The 19,707-nt window shown below is 44.3% G+C and overlaps 1 protein-coding gene across 1 annotated transcript in view; it reads right to left on the bottom strand.

Annotated features, from left to right (window-relative positions):
* Positions 1 to 3,204: 3,204 nt before the first annotated feature.
* The window catches only part of CFAP299 (cilia and flagella associated protein 299), a 226,819-nt gene continuing 210,316 nt past the window's right edge, over positions 3,205 to 19,707 (bottom strand). The window contains 2 exon segments of the mRNA XM_055697888.1: positions 3,205 to 3,285; positions 5,619 to 5,748. Coding sequence (XP_055553863.1) covers positions 3,205 to 3,285; positions 5,619 to 5,748 — 211 coding nt within the window.

Below are 19,707 nucleotides of genomic sequence, written 5' to 3'. Positions count from 1 at the left end.
AGAGCAAGCAATAATTTCAGGCTAGACAGTTTGCATTTGTTTCTGCTAAAAAAATCACAGAGCATAAGAACGTTTACAGGAAGTTTTCATGTGTTTATCAGTCCTCGGAAAGCTTCTCTCTTGATTACCACGTTTTGCATGTCCAGTTCACTGTGTGTCTACCCAGGGCTGACCAGTGACAAGACGTTGGGAAAAACCACCACTGACATTTTAGGGAAATGGACTGTAATAGCACTTAGTTGCTTTTAGGCATATCCTGTTTGTAACAGCACTTAGTTGCTTTTAGGTGCTATCCTGTTTGTCTAAGAAAATTAACCTTTAAAATGCAAGCCAGATTACAGAAGTCTTTGGGGACAGATTTTCGCTTACAGCAGAAGCTTGAGTTTCTTCCAGTTAGGATTGGCAAAGGACTGTAACAAGTAACTTGGGAGCTTTCACTTATGGTAACACTCTGGGGTCCTAGGTTTTGAATGTCAGAAGAGACAGAACACCAGGAGATTAGCTTATAGGCAAAGATGGGTGGGAAGGAATCAAATGAGTTTACTGAGGAGCCAGTAATTCTGTGAATTGCTCAGTGAATACCATTCTTTTGCTGCAGATATTACAGTTTATTTTTTGTTGCAAATGAAGTTTATCACTGACTTCAGAAATAGCATGAAATTACAATTCCATAGGTGGTCAGCACCAACTGCAAAAAAGGAGGCTTCCTACATCTTTACAGCCTTTCAGTAGTTTATCTTTAGAGATGTACAGTGCAGCAATGCACTCGCTGACCTGAAAACACGTAAAGCCCACTTAGATCCAAATTTCCTTCCATCTTCCTGCAGATGTAGACAGAGGGTTCTCCCAGACTTCCTGCTCTTCTTTTGAGTCAAGAGCATCAATTAATAACATGAAAACAAAGGAAACTGAATTTGTAGAAATAACTTCTAAAGTTGAAAATTTACTTCTATTATGTTCTACTTAATTTTATTTTTTATCTATTATGATGCTGAGATAATGTTCTCCAAATTCCAGGGACCACTTTCCAACTTCAGGTTTTTCAACATTACTTTAAAATCTGATTACATTAAGAAATAAAAATTATAATTCATTTGTTGAGAGGAATGAAAACCAGAATTCATACCCTTTCTGCCAATTGTCCATTCTACCAGCCTTCATAATGGGAATTTCTCCATCTCCACTGCTCGAGAGGCAAACCCTAATGTTTTTTAAATGGTTCAGGAGTTTTGAATTTTTCCTTGAAAAAAAACATATCCCAAACTCTAAGCTGTACAATAAAGGCAACCTTGCTTCAATGCTACAAAAAATAGCGGTAGGTCAGTAGCTGGCCCTTCCCTTGCGCTGCCTCACAACACAGTGGCAGCAAAGCAAAGTCGGCTCCACGGCAGAAGCTCTGTTTTCTGGTGCGATGCAAGGAGCGGTACTGCTGCCCGAAGGAAACACCTGGAAGCGCCAAGGTCAGGAGCAGCCTGCCCTAACAGCGCAAGCGCTTCCCTCTGGAGACTTCAGTTTCCAGCGCACGGCCCTGTGCAAAACCGAAGGGTTACGCAGGCTCGGACTGCAGTTCCTTCCGCCCACAGCCCCGGGCGGAGGCTCGGGCTGTACGCTGGGTGCACCCGCTCCGAGGCCAGCGGCTCCGAGGCCAGGGGCTCCAGCGGGCGCTGGGTTTCTTTGCCCGCCGCGGGCCGGGAAGCTCCCCCTGCCGGCGTTCGCTCCGCCGGCGCTAGGGGGCTCTGCTGACCCGGCGATGGCAGCGGAGCCGCGGGCGAGCGGGCGAGCGGGGGAGCGGGGGAGCGGGCCGGCGGCGCGGGCAGGCGGCGGGCAGCATCCTCCGCAGCCCAGCTGCAGGTCAGGGAGCAGTAAACTAACCTCCAGTTTGCGTACCTGCTGCAGAAATCTCAGGGTGCTGTGGGGTGAAGCACTCAATGTAAAAGCAAATTGTCACAGTAAAAGATTTTATTGTATTTTGGAAATGGCAGAACTTCATAACTTTTAAAGTTTTACCAGAAAGAAAACAAGGGTTCTAAGTCTCTCCCAAATTATTGCAGCTTTGAAGTAGCAACTTTCACTTTGTAATTGTTGGAACACTCCCTCTCCTTGCAGTAAAGGGATCTTTAACACACCAACTGCTAAGACCAAAGGCGCTCAGCCTTTTCCAAAGGGAACAGGCTTGCGATGAGGCCAGCAGGTAAACCTCGCCCTATGGTGAGCCTAGCAGTGCTGCTACCATCTTTTTTCTCGTCCGAGTTGCCTAACTTGTCCTCCTCACAAATTCACAGTATTGAGTCCAGAAAAGATCACTATAATCATGCAGTCCCCTTAAAGGTCCAGGGAATTTTATCCAGTCACTTTCTACCTTTGTTTCCTCTGCCTTCACCTCCACATCCTTTTTCTTTGTAATTCCCGCTTTTGCTTCCTGCTAGTTCTTTCTGCTGCTTAGCTCTGTGCCATTTTCCAGTTCTCTGGTAAGCAGACAGCTACGCTGCTGGTATACCAGCTGGGTCATGTAAGTACGGGCAACTTCCCCAAGTGCCCCAGGAATGGAAGGGAGTCCCTTAGGCCATTGCGTTGCTGCCTGAACTTCTGGCAAGTTGGTACTAGAACAGCACCAAGAGCAGGAATGGATGAAAAGTGGCTTTCAAGGAACCATTAATGCCATCAAAACACTGCAGATTTCTTTACATTTACTGGCCTATGTGGTACAACTTCTCCCTGCTACCCTGTGAATGGCTTGGTCCACATTACATGGTGTTAGCTGCTCAACAGATGTCCACGCCAACCTAGAAAAGAGTCTCCCAGGAAGAATTTAAACCATCCCGTTGCTGAGGGGCTATGGAACAGTAGTTTCTTTTCTTTACTCCAGGAAAGAATGCAGCATCTCTGTCCCAGCCACCCTGCTGCCTTAGGAGTAATAGCAAAAAGCTGGGTCCAAGCCTTCTGTCTTACCTTTAGGTGCTTTTGCAATTCACATACCCCAAGGACAAACAAGGGACCCACATACGGACTCTACGGCCTGTACGAGGTCTTCCTTCCACTTTATATCCCTTAGGGGGCAAAGCACAAACCAACTCTAAATCCCTATAAAAATCCCTCTTTCTACCCCTGAACACCACGTAAAGATCTTTCAACCGCTTCTTTTTCTTTCAGAGGACTTTAAAATAGCTAAACAAATCACTGGGAGAAGAGCCACACAGATGGACCTTAGGTCCCTCTTCTGATGATATGGTCATAGATAACAACATAGAGATCAAGATCGGTTTCAACTGGTGGCCATGTCGTCTCCTGAGTAGGCCTGAAACACAGAATATTACAGATACCTGGTCAGGAGAGAGAAAAGACCTGGGTTTTATGTCATTAATTTTCTTCTTCTTCCCTCAGAACATAAAGTTTGATGAATGCAGCTAGCTCTGAGGGTGGGGATTTCTCACTGAAGATGAATGTCCTGGCACCAGACAGTTCCATTTCTCCTGCAAGGCTTTTAGCAGATGCAAAGACAGTGATAAGAGTTCTTTTAGCTAAAATACAACCAGGAACAAGTGGACAAGCAACTGGTCAAAGAGGACGCCTGCTTGCAAAGATCAGGCAGCTGGTCCTAAAGTCTGTTCAAGACTTAACCCCACAAGAGAGAACTTGTGCTGATTTCGGTTTGGCCCATAGCAAGCACTCCTCAAAAGCTTGATCTCTATCAGTGAGTGTTACAGAAAATCCAAAGCCAGATGGATCTCATGGGGATTCACAGGCCTGTGCCCGGCAACCCGTAGGGGGATGCAATGTACACACACAAGTGCTTCTTAGTGTGACTCTTGGCACACGAGGATCTTTCACGTAGACACTAAAGAGCTGGTTATTTGTTACAGATGTTCTGCAGCTGCAGGAAGTTGGATTGGTGGCCCACTTTCAATGCAACCAAACACATTTTTAGGTATGCATTTTTCAATTTCTAACAAACCAATGCACTTATTTTGAAATGCATATAATTTGATATTTTGTAGTGTTACTATTCATATGTGACCATCTCTTATGGGAAGCACATCAAAGAAACCATCATCCTAGATCAGTTCTGTAGAAATCCAACCCGATTATTGCCCAGCTTAGTTCATGTTGGTTTGGAAAGTAACCAAAGCCTGGGTGTGTTTATCACATCTAACTATAGTCCAAGGACTTCAGTTGTAAAGTTTAAAAAAGCGCGGTTGGCACCAGAGGAACATGGCTTCTTGTAGAGGGAAGCTGTCTGTAACATTACCCACGGCAATATAATCAGCTTTCAACCATGGCTGAAAATGGGATATCCAGGTACGATTTGAGCATTTGCTTTGTTCGGATTCAACTGCTATGTAAACAAAACGGTAGAGACCAAACAACTTCAGCAATAATAGGCTCAGAGCCATTTTTAGGTGAAAGCAAAGCACACGTTTGTGCTGTCAGTTATGCATGAGAGACACAGAGACCACAACATTCATCCAGTTTATAGCACTACCGAGGCACAAATATTTTCCTTTCTTTTATTCAGTCATAAGTCCTTCTGATTTACTGCATGCTGGAGAAACACAGCTCTCCACAAGAAGATGCATCTAGTGTCAGATTTCTCTTTTGTAAGTGACAGGGCTTAAAATCCAAGTTTGACCCTTACGCCCGTGATGATCTCAATCTGCTACAGGAACTAAACTACCTTAATGGGGCTGCCTTCCTCAGGACTTCTCAAATCTTTTGTATTAAGGAGCAAGAACAAGGATTATGTGCAGTTGGGAAAGGAACTCTGCCAGTTTCAGTTCACCACTGCAAAAGTGCTGAGGTAGAAGATGGCCCGCACTTCAGATGCAGAAACCGATTCTGCTTTCTGTATTTGATGGTGTTCAGCAGGCCTTGCCAGGATTTGGGACATTACAGTTCCTTCAGGTTGCAGCTTTTGATTCAAAGTACCCTAATATTTATTTATTTTTATCAAATATGTATTTATTTTTATCCACCTGCAGGCATGTTTCATAATAAAGGTCTGATTTTTAAGAGGAGATGGATACAGGGACCAGCAGCCCCAGGACATCACCAACATTTTAGTACTTTTTCCTTTTAGTTAGAGACATGTGTGTCATCCTCTGAGTAAAACAGTGTCATTCTATATATATTCCCATGCTTTGGTCCTCACATCTTCCAGTCAGTCCTGCTTCCCTCCTCAGCCCATTCCCTTTCCTGTGCTTCCCTTTCCTTAGCACTTCTCAGCAGTTCAATTAATAGGACGTAGCCTCGGCCTGCAGCCTGTCCTGGCAGTAGTGGCGACAGTTTTGATTGGAAAGAAAAAAGGGCAGGCAAAGGGGCAGGGTGTAAAAGAACCCCTGCTTTGGAAATCTCACCATTTTATCCGTCAGTTCAGGTTCTGATGTTTGTCGTCACAACGGAAAGACCTAGACACACTCAGTCATAAACAAGCTATGCTAAGTTTATCCTGACAGGGACCAGAGCGGCTGTGTTAACATGGGCAACAGCATGTCTGAGTGAGCCTGAAATGCTAGGTGTGTATTGATAAAGACACTGTTTGCAATTGGACTCAACAGTTTAGCAGTCAAGCTCCACTGCATAAAGGCTATTTAGAATATTGGGGCAGGGAGGAAGACATTTACCTTGGGATCCACGTTTATTATTTTCCTATCATTTTTGTTCTTGAAGAGTAGTCCACAGGCATTTTCGGCAATCACTTGGTAATTTGCGCTGGAATTTGAAGTGCTGACATTTCTATCCCAGTTGTAAAAGCTGTGAAAATGTGAAACAGAAGTTCAGTACTTTTAATGGATGTCATTCTTTCAGCTTAAAGGGCAGATTCTGACCTCCTTGTTCATGTTGAGTAGTTCCTGATTCCCTCTGAAAGCCAGACAGATCCACTGAGGAGCAGAAGCCCACTAAATATTAGAAAACCTGCCCAAATGTGGCTCTACATGTCTGATCTCTGGCAAACCAAAACCAAGGCCCCTAGCTATCTCCTCATCCACTCAGTACTAGTGTTACTAAGAGACTCAGAGCCTGGGTATAACTAGTGGGAAGTGGTAGTGCTTGAGAACTACCACTGTGATGGAAACAGCTCTGGAGACCACCTGAAAGGGCTTCCCAGACCACCACAGATCTGCAAACCAGATGTGGGAACCAACAGTTTCCCCTTAGGATCTCACTGGAACTCTCTTGCTGCCTTGCTGCTTTCCTTTCTCTTGTTTTTAATATAATTCTGGTAGTAAGGAGTTTTTGGAAGTCTCCTTATGAGCCAGACACAGCGGGGGGTGGTGGGTGGGGCTGAACTCCAGCTCCCTGAGGAAAATCCCAGCTCCCTCAAGAGCTGCAGGTGTCAGCCTGGGATTGATTCTGGAGCAAACCATTCGATCAGTCTGACTGTGCTTGCTAGCTCCCAAAATGTCTGGTGCTAAACAAAAGTCAAAAGGAATCAGCCTGCTATGTCAAACACAAAATAGACAAAGGAGGGTTTTAGCGGTTTATCAGCCTCTCTCCCAAGTCAGAAGAGCTGGAACTCCCGGAGCCTTCTCACACTGTTGTTGTTTGGCTTCTCAAACCTTTTAGCACCTGACCTCAGCCCTTCTGGGCTTTGTACTTGCTACACAGGCAACTAACAGGCATGCCCACTGTTAGTATTTGTTCAGAAACCTTTTCAGATCAGATTTCAGATCAGATGTACCTACAAATTGCACAGTGCAATGGCACTGCTACACATACCATGCTGGGATACTCATTTGATCACTGAAGTGGCGCACTGCATTTCTGCTGCTGATCAGATGAGTGCATCTTTTGCAAAAGACAGAGGAGAGGGGAGGAACCCTTGAAATCACTCTGTGTAAGGAGGATTCAAGAAATTTTGAAAATACCTTTTAATTTTCCTGCCTTCTGAAAGCGTACTCCATTCCAGCTAGATAGATGGTTCTGCTTTTTAAAGCATCTTGATTTCTTCCTCACTTTGAAAGTGCAAAACAATAGGCCTTACTGTTAAGTATACTAAACCTTTTTACATCCTGAATGTCTCTGGTAGGAATGGAGCAATGTATACTGACTTGGAGATGAATTTATCATGCCCTTACAGAATTCACCCTGGCATCACTGAAGCCAGTGGGTGACTTGCCACTGAGCTCAATAGCCTTGGATTACAAGCAGATAATGTAGAATGTGCTCAGCTCAAAGTTGCGTCCTCGAGTGAGTGAGTCAGCGCAAGTAGAAGCTGCCATCTGGAACTTCACTCAGCCTAACGCTTAGATGCCTGCAGAAAGTGAGTGAAAGGTGGGTGGACACAATTCATTCAGCTTAGCAGTAATAACTTCTTTGCTTTGATATGCTAATCGGTCACTTTAATTTGTCATCCATAGAATTATTTAATGCTCCAGAATACCTGTATTAAGTAGCAAACAAGATTTTTTTCATTCATTGTTTAGATCCAAGAATAAGAACATGCACAAACTTATACACAGACTAAATACACAGATTCTTTTAAGTCTCTACTCAGTACCTTATTTCATCCATACAGTTTTTCCCAGGACACAACTTGGTTAATGAGTCCAATTGCCGAATAGAGATTGTTTCTGGTGGAAGACTGCTACCAGATTAGGAAGGAATTCCTCTACATTATCTTGAGGCAGAGAGGGGGACTTCTCTCTTCTCTGCTAAGACTTCCTCACATTCATTAAAAAAATTAAACGTCTGAAGGTGGAAATAGTCAGTTAGCTGTCAGATAAAAACTTCCTGCATTTTGCCAAGTTTCCAGTCCCTCTCCTACCATACTTCCCCATTTTAGCCAATGAGGACAAAATCAGAGCTCAGACAGCCTTTCTTCTGGGAAATCAATGTCTAGCACAAACAGTTTTGTTATGTTCTCTTTCACTCCATGACAAATTAGTTTTCATCATGTGCTTAGATGTGAGACGTAAATGCCAAACCCACTAGCAAAACGAAGTGAATCTCTCTGAACCCTGTACTGAGGCCTAAAGGGAATGGGGCAGTGTCCCGTGCAATGCTCCCACTGCCTTTCCCACATATAAGCCCCGAGCTTCTTGGCATTCCTATGTTCTCTAAAACAAAGACCAGCAGACAGTGAGACGGCAGCTGCTTTAAGGAAGCCCAGATGTCTGGCTGTGAAAGGAAATTTCCCCTGCATACCTTTATTCATGCTCTTCGCTGAAAACTGATGACATCAAGAGATTCAAGCAAGCCTCACACCCACCTTCAGCAGGTAGGACGAGAAGGGCTGCTGCAGGCAGAGGACAGCATTACCGGGAGGACAAAGTAATACACACTAGCAGGACATACTCCTAATACTGCCTAAACAGGCAGGAGGTCAGAAGAAAGTTTTGACCAGAGGGGCAAGGGGTTGGAGAAGGCTGCTCTGGAGCAGTCTCTCCCCTGCCAGTTACTGTTAAGGTAAAACTTGCTCACTATAATCAATACATTCTACCATGAGGCTGCTGCAAGAAGAGGGGGCTAGAAATCAGGACCTAGGGAATCCCATCTCATCTGTGTTTCTTTCTCTAGAATAAATATGAAACTAAACTTCAGCAGTAAATGCTATTTAGGAGTTACTACAATCCAAATCCAACCAAACTAACTTTTGTTAGTGGAATTCCATGTGTCTAAATATTTAAATTATCCTGAGACAAAAACATGCTATCAGATCAACATGACCAAATGCCAAAGAAAAAAGAAATTCAGCGTACATTTTTTCTACTATTATTTTGTTTGATTACCATGTGTTTTGGAACAAATGTGACAGTTTTCAGCATCACACTTAAGTTTGTGGAGTATGAGAGACTTAGCAGTGTCCATAGTCCAACTGCAATAAGAATACCTCTTGGCTTTTTTTGTTAATTTCATCATTTTTTCTTTAGACAATGACTTGTTGGTGCAGTGATATATATAACAAGTAACATGCTGTGTTTGGGAATACAGACTAAAATATGAGGCAGTTTTTTTTCATTCATCAGCTAATTCTGTTCTGAGTGGAGTTTCATTCTGCAGGCAGGCAGATGCCCTCCAAGAACACAGGAGTCTGAATACAGGGTTTTGTGCCCTTGAAGTTATCCTTTGGGTACCAGGATGGCAGCACATCAAACCATATGGTGCTTATAGAATGTCTTTCATCCCAAAATCTCTGGGTCCTTTTGTAAACATGCATTAAACCACTTGACATTCTTGTGAGATGTAAGGCAGAATTTATAACAGCTCATCAGTGCTGGGGGGAGCCAGGGCACAAAAAATGTTGGAGATTTTCCCCTAGGATACATGGGCCTATGGCAGAACCACAGAGTCCCAATTGCCAGGTCCAGCCAGGAGACGGGGTGCTTTGGTTTGAGACCTGTGGCTGCTCACATTTAGGGAGCTAGACAACTGTTTTCCTAGAGGCAAATCCTTGGCAAGGTTTCAAAATGGATTTTGATGCCTCAGTGTGGTTGTCCCCCTTTTCCCCTTATTCTGCAGTAGGAAATTAGCTGTGATGGAAGAACTTCTTACATAGCTTATTCCAGGGTTTGAAACGACACGGTGCATCAGAGGTGGACAGATCAGAGAGCACTCCAGACGCTGAACAAACTGAGGGCTGCCAATCACCATCTGACCAAAAGAAGGTGTGCATCTGCAGGGTAACAGCTTTGTTATCCCAACTTACTATTTACTATTTAAATCAGCAAAATCAGGGAGACAGAACATAGTGTAAAGGTGTTTATGTCTGTGTTGGCCCCACCTTTGATCCCGTAGGGTTAGATTATACTACCCTATTCTTTCTTCCCCTCAGGATAAGGATTGGTTCCTCGATTCAGTTCTCCACTTCTCTCTTCCCACCCACACATACACAAAGATAAAACCATTCCCTATAGCAGACTGGGACTTCAGTCAAAAACTAATTATAAACAATGATGGCTCAACAGCTTTTTTCTGTTTGTGGTTCTACGAATTTGCGATGCAAACTATCTGGCTTCAGACCTCCTCCTGGTAGTTTACAGACCAGCTTGCTTTAGTTGGGCAGCAGCAGAAAGGTGCAGACAAGGGAGACAGGGGCATGCAGGACAACAAAGAAGACTGGAACTGGCGATAAAAAGAAGCAGAAGCACCTTTATCCTGGCATTCTCTTTCTTTCTGCCCTCCAGTAGGAGCACTCTGGTAATCGTTCTAATGGGGGGAAACTGGCATTCTGCATACGCTTGCCAAATATGACAAAGTAGCAACATACTTGAATGGGATTTGGCCTGTCAGTCCTTCCACAACTTTCTGGTGCAAATAAGGTCAATGCCTTGGTGGGACACGACACGATGTAATAGAGCACATATGCCTGACTCCATGCCAACTACTGTTTCATAATAAGATGCATGTCACAGACCTCTAGTTAAACAAGAACAAGCTACTTTTTCAACCTAAGAAATTTAAAGATGCTGCGTTTTGCTTTTCTTCTTCATCTTGAAGCAGCTTTGGCTGAAATATAATTATGTTTATCAAATGATTGCCAGAGTAGGGTGAGATATGCTACAGTACTTTGGAAAACCAAGGCTTTGATTTGTCCACAGTAGCTATTTTGGTGATTTTTTTTCCTGCTTACCTGTGCTACACTGTCACTACTGAATTAAAACTGTTGCATTTAGCTAAACTCAGGTGGCTGATCTTGCAAGCTGGTTGTACATCAGGAGTAATTCCAATGAACTCTTGTATAAAATTGTTAGAAATGAGCATCTGGCTGTAGGACCAATTCATGCCTGGGTTTCCTAGAGACAGTGGAAAAGCACAGCACTGCCTGCTGCACATGCAGGTACAAAGCAGGAGTCACTGTAGCAGACAGCAAGCGTCTGATGTGTCCTCTTTATATTCCTGGCACTGGGAGTAATAGGGATCTCTGCTTCTAATCTGTGGCCAAGCTTCCCTGCTCAGAACCAGCATGGTAAGAGGATGTTCAGCGCTGCAGCCAGAAATAAACTTTAAGACTGTTTTAGCCTGCCTTTGCCATTTAGCAGTTACATTTAGTGTAGTTCACTGTGGATCATTTCTGAACTTGGGAAACAGCCCCATCATCACCAGGGTCAGCAATGACATTTGATTGCTGCAAGGCAGTTTTACAGATGAGCACTGCACCAGCTAGCACCGGATATGTCTGAGCCTAGCAGAGGTGCAGCTTCTCCCTCTGGCTCAAATCTGGACAGCTCCTGCAGCAACGCTTTGTGGCCAGCAACTCCTGAACACAGCTGTTCCTGTGCATCTCTCCCAAGCAATCCCTAAAATTCCACTCAACAGAGAACAGCAGCAAAGCTGCCACCGGTTGCAGGAGGGCTGTTGCTCACCCAGTATGTTCAACAAGCATAGGACAAGAACTAACACATCACAGCTCGTCACTGGTATGACAACTACTCCATGGCAATGAAGCTTAAGAATAGCAAGAGTTTGAAAATACCTCCCTGAGCTGTTGACTGCCCCCTTTTTGTATGGCTTTAAAAACAAATATTTTTTTCCCTTTTCCCTTCCTTCACTTCGTTTCTTCTAAAAAAACACATAGGTGACACTCAGCAAGAAGAGCTCTGAAAGGAGCACGTCCATGCCAATTCCTGTTCCCTTGTGATTCCAGAGCAAAAGGGTGATGAACTCAACGCTCCGTGGGACGATTGAGATCCTGATGTGACACCACAAAACTAGTGCTGTGAGGATGTGCAGTCAGCCAAGTGCTCTGCGCAGGGGACCCTGCCACAAAAACTGATGACAAACATTATGCACAGTGAGTGCGAGGAAGTGTCCAGTGGGGCACGGAGATCAGCTTTAGGCCTCTTTTAATTTAACAGTGGCGGTGGTGTGCTGGAGCAACTGTTGAAATCAAAGGGCTTGCAGAGCTCTTCTCAGCACTGTAACCCTTTGACCTTACCCTCCCCTCCCAACAACCCCTCAAGGCACACAGCTGCTCCACTTCCTGCCTAGGGTCTGCCTCTAAGATTGGCCCTTTCTCCCTATATCAAGGAGGAAAAAGGAGTGTGTTATGCAAAAATGATGAGCACCTGCAACTTCTGTTGACCTGATATGAAACCGGATGCCTGCTCAGCAAGTCTCTAAGTCAGCTCTCATGAGTTCATGGGCATGCCGTGAAGGGCAATGCACGGAAAGGCGGTGAAGATAAATGCAAGATGGCTAATGGGACGGTACGAGCTTCACCGAACTATAAACCCACACTGCCCGGGAAACGTACATCTAGACTGCACAAAAGCATAACACAAATCTCAGTCCTACGATGTAAGCTAGAAGTGCCTCAAGGAGGCTGTACGTCTGAAGCTTTCCTACTGTATGCAGCTCCTATCGATGCATTAACTAAATGGTGCATTTTGAGTTTATTACGACTTGGCACACTTCTTAGTCAGAACAGCAGCAACACAAAGAGGACTCAGAAAGCAATTCTGCTACACAAGAGAGTTGGAATCCCCACAGCCAAAAGATGCTATTGTCCCGCGATTCTGTTTTTCAGCCTATTTCTTGACAAAATAATAACCTCCAATCTTCATATAAAATAGTCATTTTTATATTGAAAAACGCAGTACTATCTATGTTCTCAGTTACCGCCAGCACACACCTCTCCTATCTGTCCCCATTAACAGCTGCTGTATAGTTTATCTTGTTGGTCTGTCTACCAGCATCTCAAAAGGCTGGATTTTTTTCCCCTCTTTCACACACACAGACAGAGCCCGTTGAACAATTCTTTGCACAGAGCTTAGTCATCAGGTAAGTTTTCTTCTGGTCCTGAATTATCTATGAATCAAAGACAACTTCAAAGAGGTGTAACACAATGAGCACATGATACATCTGCTCTGTCCGCATACACACCCTCACATGGGTATCCTACAGGCACAGTGGGATTCAGACACTCATCCTGTGCCTCTCTGTGCTACCTTACCAACTGCCCATTCTCCTGTCTCATCCTGTTATGTCACAAGCCATTGCACTTCAGCTTCCCTCAAAGACGAATGACTTCAATAGGGCCACATATTTCAGTTTGCATAATCTAGGCATGTGACTCAAGTTTCTGCTTCAGGAGGATGTCATTAAAATCACCAAACCCTTAACTGCTATATTAAGTTTCCCTTTTTGTTTCTAATATTTAGGACTTTCATTCTTCCCAAACTTCCCTCACCTCTGGGTAGAACATTTTCCTATGGGACCTTAACAAGTGCAAAGAAATGTTTAAAAAATCAGCAGGGTTGATACAAGACAGCATACCGCTGACTGAAGGTACCTTTGAGTGCCAAAGATTTCCTTTCCTAAGTTTGGACTTGTGATGGGTTGACCCTGGCTGGACGCCAGGTGCCCACCAAAGCCGCTCTATCACTCCCCTCTGCAGGTGGACAGTGGAGAGAAAATATAATTAAAAGCTTGTGGGTCAAGATAAGGACAGGGAGAGATCACCCTCACCAATTACTCTCATGGGCAAACCAGACTCCACTTGGGTGAATTAGTTTAATTTATTACCAATCAAATCAGAAAACACTAACAAAAAATAAAACCAAATCTTAAAAACATCTTCCCCCATGCGTCCTTTCTTCCCAGGCTCAAGTTCACTCTCAAATTCTCTCTCTCCTCCCTGCCAGCAGCACAGGGGACAGGGAATGGGTGGTGTGGTCAGTTCATCACACGTTGTCTCTGCTGCTCCTTCCTCCTCAGAGGGAGGGCTCCTCACACTCTTCCCTTGCTCTGGCATGGGGTCCCCCAAAAAGAATTGAATCAGACAATGGGACTAATTTCTGAAATAACCTCATAAACTCCTAGACAAAGAAATATGGCATTGAGTGGATGCATCACATCCCCTATCACCTACAAGCCTCTGGAAAGGTTGAGAGATGTAGTGGACTATTAAAGACTATGTTGAGAGTGTTGGGCAATGGGGCATGGAAGCACTGGGATACAAATTTAGCAGAAGCCACTTGGCTGGTTAACACCAGAGGGTCTGCTAACCATCCTGGCCCTGCCCTAACAAAACCCTTACATACTGTGGGAGAAGATAAGTTCCCTGTAGTGCACATAGGGAAGTGGCTGAGGAAGGCAGTGTGGACGGCTCCTCCCATAGGAAAAGGCAGTGGATAATGTGGAAGGATGGGGAAACCCAGCATGTGCCTCAAGGAGGTTTAACCTTTGGGGGGAAAATAATGTGATGCATTTGTATGTCATAGGAAGTAATGTAGCAGGAATGACCTGAACTGACAAAGAGCAAGTTTCACAAGGAACCAGATGACTGCAATGATGACACAAACCAAGCTAGCGTTGGTGCCCAACAACCAAACATGATGCTTCTCCTGTCCTGAACACCCATCTTGACAGATGGGCCCAAAGCCACAGCCCATTCTTATGCACAGCTGGAGGAGCGGAGGAAGCCCATGGAATGGGAGAGTAATAGCTATCTGCTACATGACCGGGGAGAGTAGTTACTGAGAATGCATAAACCTGTATGTTGGGTATAGATTGTTTAAGTATGTAGTTTAAGTTGTGAGTGTTGGTAAGAAGAGATTTCTTCTCCAAGAGTAATAAGAATTAAATACAATGGGATGGTTAGAAGATACATATATGTATATGTGTGTGTGTGTATTAAATTGTGTGGGACCTAAGCATGACACAAATGGTATGGAATAAGGGGTGGAGATTATATTGGGTCTGGCTAGAGACAGAGTTAATTTTCTCCACAGCAGCCCTCACAGTGTTGTGCTTTGCATTGGTAACTAGAAAAGTGTTGATAACACGCGTGTTTTGGCTACCGCTGAGCAGTGCTCATATAGCATCAGGGCTGTCTCTCCAACATTCCTCCTGCACCAGTAGGCTGAGGGTGGGCAAAATCTGGGGAGGAGACATAGCAGGACAGCTGACCCAAATTGACTAAAGGGATATTCCATACCATATGACACCTGCTTAGCAATAAAAGCTAAGAGAAAGGAGGAGGAAGTTGGGGAAGTCATTATTACCATGTTTGTCTTCCTGAGTAACCACTATGTGTACTGAAGCCCTACTTCCCAGGAAGTGGCTGCAGATTGCCTGCTGATGGGAAGTAGAGAATATTTTTTCCCCTTCGCTTTTGCTTTGTTAAACTGCCCTTATCTTGACCCATGAGGGTTTTTTCCATCTTATTTTCTCCCCTCTCATCCTGCTGAGAAGGGGAGTGATAGAGCAGCTTAGTGGACACCTGGCATCCAGCCAAGGCCAACCCAAAGCAGGGCTGAGAACTATGAATGGGAAATGAAACAAGAGAATTACTGCTTATTTTTTAAAAATACTTAAAATAACCAGCAAAACCCTTCTGAAAAATATCATCATGGGGAGACTATGTTACTGCCTGTCTGGGATGACCCAGGTAATTCAGGTGCTTTCAGAGTTCACAAACAGTACAGTTTCTCAAACTCTGGCAGAACTTTCCATGATAACTGTTGCTGCATATTTACACTCTATCTCCAAACACTGGACTGCTGCCATATGCTGGAGTTTACAGAACTGATTCACCCCTGCTGTGTACTGCTATGTACTTCTGGGCAAATAGGTACACAACAAAACGAGTCTTTTATCAGACAAAAAACGAGGTGAAAGTGAAACCATTAGCTGTGTCGCTCCATCTCTTAAACTCACTTCCACTTGCCAGAGTTGTATATTATGGAAGACCAGGCACTGCCAGATAGAGTATCGCAACTGGTACCATATGAATCAGCTGACATCCTTTTCTTAACCACTGCCAAAGGGGCTTTTACTCTCTCTGTGTCCCTGTGTCCAACACTCCATCTCCACCCAGCAGCGTTTGTGTTGTATGCAGGGCATGCGTGGGCTGTGGCACCAGCAGGAGGACACGGGTGGCTGCAGGCTGGGTGGCAGAACTGTCACAATTGACCGCCCCTCTGGCATCCAAGCCGAGCTGGTATGAAGTTCAACAAGGAGAAGTGTCGGGTCCTGCGCTTGGGGCACAAGGGCCCCACGCAATGCTACAGGCTTAGGGAAGAGTGGCTGGAAAGCTGCCCAGCCAAAAAGGACCCGGGGGTGCTGGCTGGCGGCTGGCTGAACATGAACCAGCAGGGTGCCCAGGGGGCCAAGAAGGCCAACAGCTTCCTGGCTTGTGTCTGAAAGATTGTGGCCAGCAGGACCAGGACAGCAATCGTTCCCCGTACTCAGCACCGGTGGGCTGCACCTCAGATACTGTGTTCAGGTCTGGGCCCCTCACTGCAAGAAAGACACTGAGGGGCTGCAGCGTGTCCAGAGGCGGGCAATGGAGCTGGTGAAGGGTCTGGAGCACAAGTCTGATGAGGAGCGGCTGTGGGAACTGGGGTTGTTTAGTCTGGAGAAAAGAAGGCTCAGGGGGGACCTTATTGCTCTCTACAACTACCTGAAAGGAGGCTGTAGCAAGGTGGGGGTAGGTCCGTTTTCCCATATAACAACTGATGGGACAGGAGGAAATGGCCTCAAGTTACACCAAGGGAGGTTTAGACTTGATACTAGGAAAAATTTCTTCACTGGAAGTGTGGTCAAGCTGTGGAACAGGCTGCCCAGGGACATGGTGGAATTACCATCCCTGGAAGTGTTTAAAAGAAGAGTGGATGTGGGTGGTGCTTAGGGACATGGTTTAGTGGTGGACTTGGCCATCCTGTGTTAATGGTTGGACTTGATGATCCTACAGGTCTTTTCCAACCTAAATGACTCTATGACTCTGTTCCTTTCTGCAATTCACCTTGGCCCTCCACTGCTGGCAGCACAAGTGGTAGTCTAAGAGCTTCAACTTGCAGGTTGATCTGCTTTTGCTTTCAGTGGGTGTTAGCAGACACTCTCAGCACTGGAGCACTTAGAAATGTTTCTCATAGCGAAGATGGTTCTTGTGTAATCTGCTCAGTACTCCCAGCATTGTTTGAACTTTGGCTGGGTACACCTTTTGCATTTCAGAATGAAGGCTAAGATTAATAAGAAAAACAGAAGAAATAAAAGCAATAAAAGGAAAATAAAGTCCTTGGGGTTACAGGCCTCGTTCCAAGAAATTATGAAACTGCTATCAGGCTCCAGAAGTTGTGCAGTAATCACTCAGAATCTATTGTCTTATTAGTTCTCTCCATCTTTAAAGAATAAAACCACCCAGCACATTAGTATTTATGGACCATGAAAAGAAAAAGTTTTATCTTGAAGCTACAACAAAGAAGATAAAAGAGAGGCATGCAATTGTTGAAGGAACAATAGGATGAATATTTTATACATATTATGAAATTAATAATCACTGAAGGCCTGTTGGAAGTTACATGTAGCTGATAGATTGACATACAAAACCAGAGTGCCTGTTCTTTTGCATATCAGTGCATGGTGATCGCAATAGCATCAGGCAATCAAGTAATTTCTTTTCTTCCTAAAGTGCCTTTTCAAAGTTTCTTCAGATCGGAGTCAAAAGAAACACCCTATAATAATAAAAATCTCAGTCATAAAAGTTTCCCTCCTAGCCAGGCCTTGGGTGTTAAAACAAAACCAAACCATATAAACAAAGCAAGCACTATCAACAAAAATGTGCACAAAGCGGTCACTCTGTCCCTGTTCCACACCAAGTGCTGTGGCCAGCTAAGGTTCTGAACAATGGTCTTGGGAGAACAGGGGACCTCTAGTTCATTCACTACACATTTACTGAAATCAGTTCATCACCACAGCAGACAAAGGAATATATAATGATCAGTAATGAGATGGGAGAAAAGATCACTGAATCTTCCTCGGAAAAGAATCAAATCTTAGGGAAAGATTTATTATCTGATTATCTGAGGGGAATTCCTAGCAAAGGCCAACCTAGAATTGAAGAAAGACATCGCAGCAGAACATTTGTGCGTTTGTCACATAGGTTCACATGCTAGCTTTCCTCTTACACTAACGAAAAGCCAGAGTATGATGAACAACTGCAACTCTCCACTATCATTCAGCTCATTGCTTCAGGTGCCAAAGATGCAGGTAAGTGCCAAGACATATTTCCAAAGCTTGAAATTTCTTTACAATTTCTTGTAGTAGGCGGGCGGCATTGCAGGGAGCTTCCGTGGGGGTTTCAAAATCCCCCTGACACCTGCCTACACCTCTTACACTTAAAAACATGACCTTCAGATGTGTGCCAAAGCTGCACCAAAAACAACACTTAGGTGCTTTGTTGGTTCTGCCATAGTTAGACATGATGAGCAGGAAGAGACCGGGAGGAACAAAACGGCAGCTAGACAGGTAGGCGAGCTAGTAAAGGAAATGTCAAAGTATCATTGCATATCAATTTGGATATGTGTATTTGTGGAGCTGGGCCAGCTTCTCCAACACCTTCCCTCCTGAAGGAACTAGGGTTAACATCCATAAATAAATTAGCCTCTTGATCAAAGTTTGATTATGCATCTGAGATGAAATGATGAATTTTCTGAAGGTATGTATTCCAAGCATGCTTAACGTATGCATGTATCTGTCTTTCTTCCTGTGGTTTCTTTCCAGGGGTCTTTCTTCCTTTCAAACTGTAATCTCCTTAGGCAAAGAGTTGAGTCCAGAAAGAATTCCTCTATAAAACCATGTGCTAAAACTTCTAATTATCAGCTGAACTGCTGAAAAATAATTTAATGAAAAATGAACACTTCTTTTTCCTAGTATTTTACTTCAGTGGTTTGAGGTAAAGCCAGGGGAGACAGCTAACCTTCAAGGCATGGAAAGGATTCTTTCCTACCCCTTCCCAGACCTGACTAATGCAAATCCTTTGAAATCCTAATGGCTTGGGCATTGAGGGAATCCTCAGAGCAACCAGCCTGCTGAATGAATAAGGCTGCAATTTCCAAGCAACTTGGGGACATTTAGATGCATCTTTCCCACTGGAACTGGAAAATGGTATGTGGAAAATCTCAGACCCTGAGAACTCAGTTCCTCTTGCACCTTAGTCCAGAAGACTGTGAAGTTGCCAGATCTCCGGCACTGTGGAGGTGGGGCACTGGCCTGCCTTGATGCTTTCTGCAAGCTGTTGCATAACAAGTCTCATATCCTCCAAACTTTGTCAACTACACAAACATTTAGAAGACAAATCTTAAATATTTAGGCACATTTTCAAAATATGGCTCCACAACTCCTTCCTGCCACCCCCCACCTTTCTGCAATATGCTCAGGATTATATATATATATATATATATATATATAACAGTGACCCCAGCTTTTAAACACACAGGAACAGGAGTGATGAGAGTGCATCAGGAGTTTCCATCTTGAGTAACTTAACTTCCCTTCAAGCAGCAAAAATGCCAGCTTTTCAGGAAAGGACTACCCTGCCTTGAAGAAAATGGTCACTCCTAAGCTTATTAGATCTGAAGGGCTGTTGTAAAACACACCCTCAGAAAACGTCTGGATTACAAACTCCAGGTTCAGGATGGAAAAACTGCTGCAAAATGGGCTTTGCAGTTTCCAGCTTGCCAATACTAGTTGAGAAAAAAAGATTTGTTTTGCTGCAATTTGGTGGGACCAGAGCACCCAGGAGACTGCTAAGTCTGGGGAGAACTACTGACAGCTGTTAGTGTAAAAACAAAATCTTAAAAACTAACTTACTTAGTTCCTTAAAAAGCAGTAGGTTTAACTTCAGACAGTGCATCTTGCAAACACCAGCCTTGGTACGATGCATTATTTTCGTACGGTTGAATGTTCGAAACAGGAAAAGGCAGTGCCTGTCCTCTTTTCTGCTAAAAAACTGATACAAGCCACCACTACACACATTTCAACTATCCA

Source organism: Falco cherrug, chromosome 1, assembly GCF_023634085.1.
Source record: "Falco cherrug isolate bFalChe1 chromosome 1, bFalChe1.pri, whole genome shotgun sequence".
Classification (NCBI taxonomy): Eukaryota; Metazoa; Chordata; class Aves; order Falconiformes; family Falconidae; genus Falco; species Falco cherrug.
Note: the sequence above shows the minus strand (reverse complement) of the source record. Positions and strands in the feature narration are given on the sequence as shown.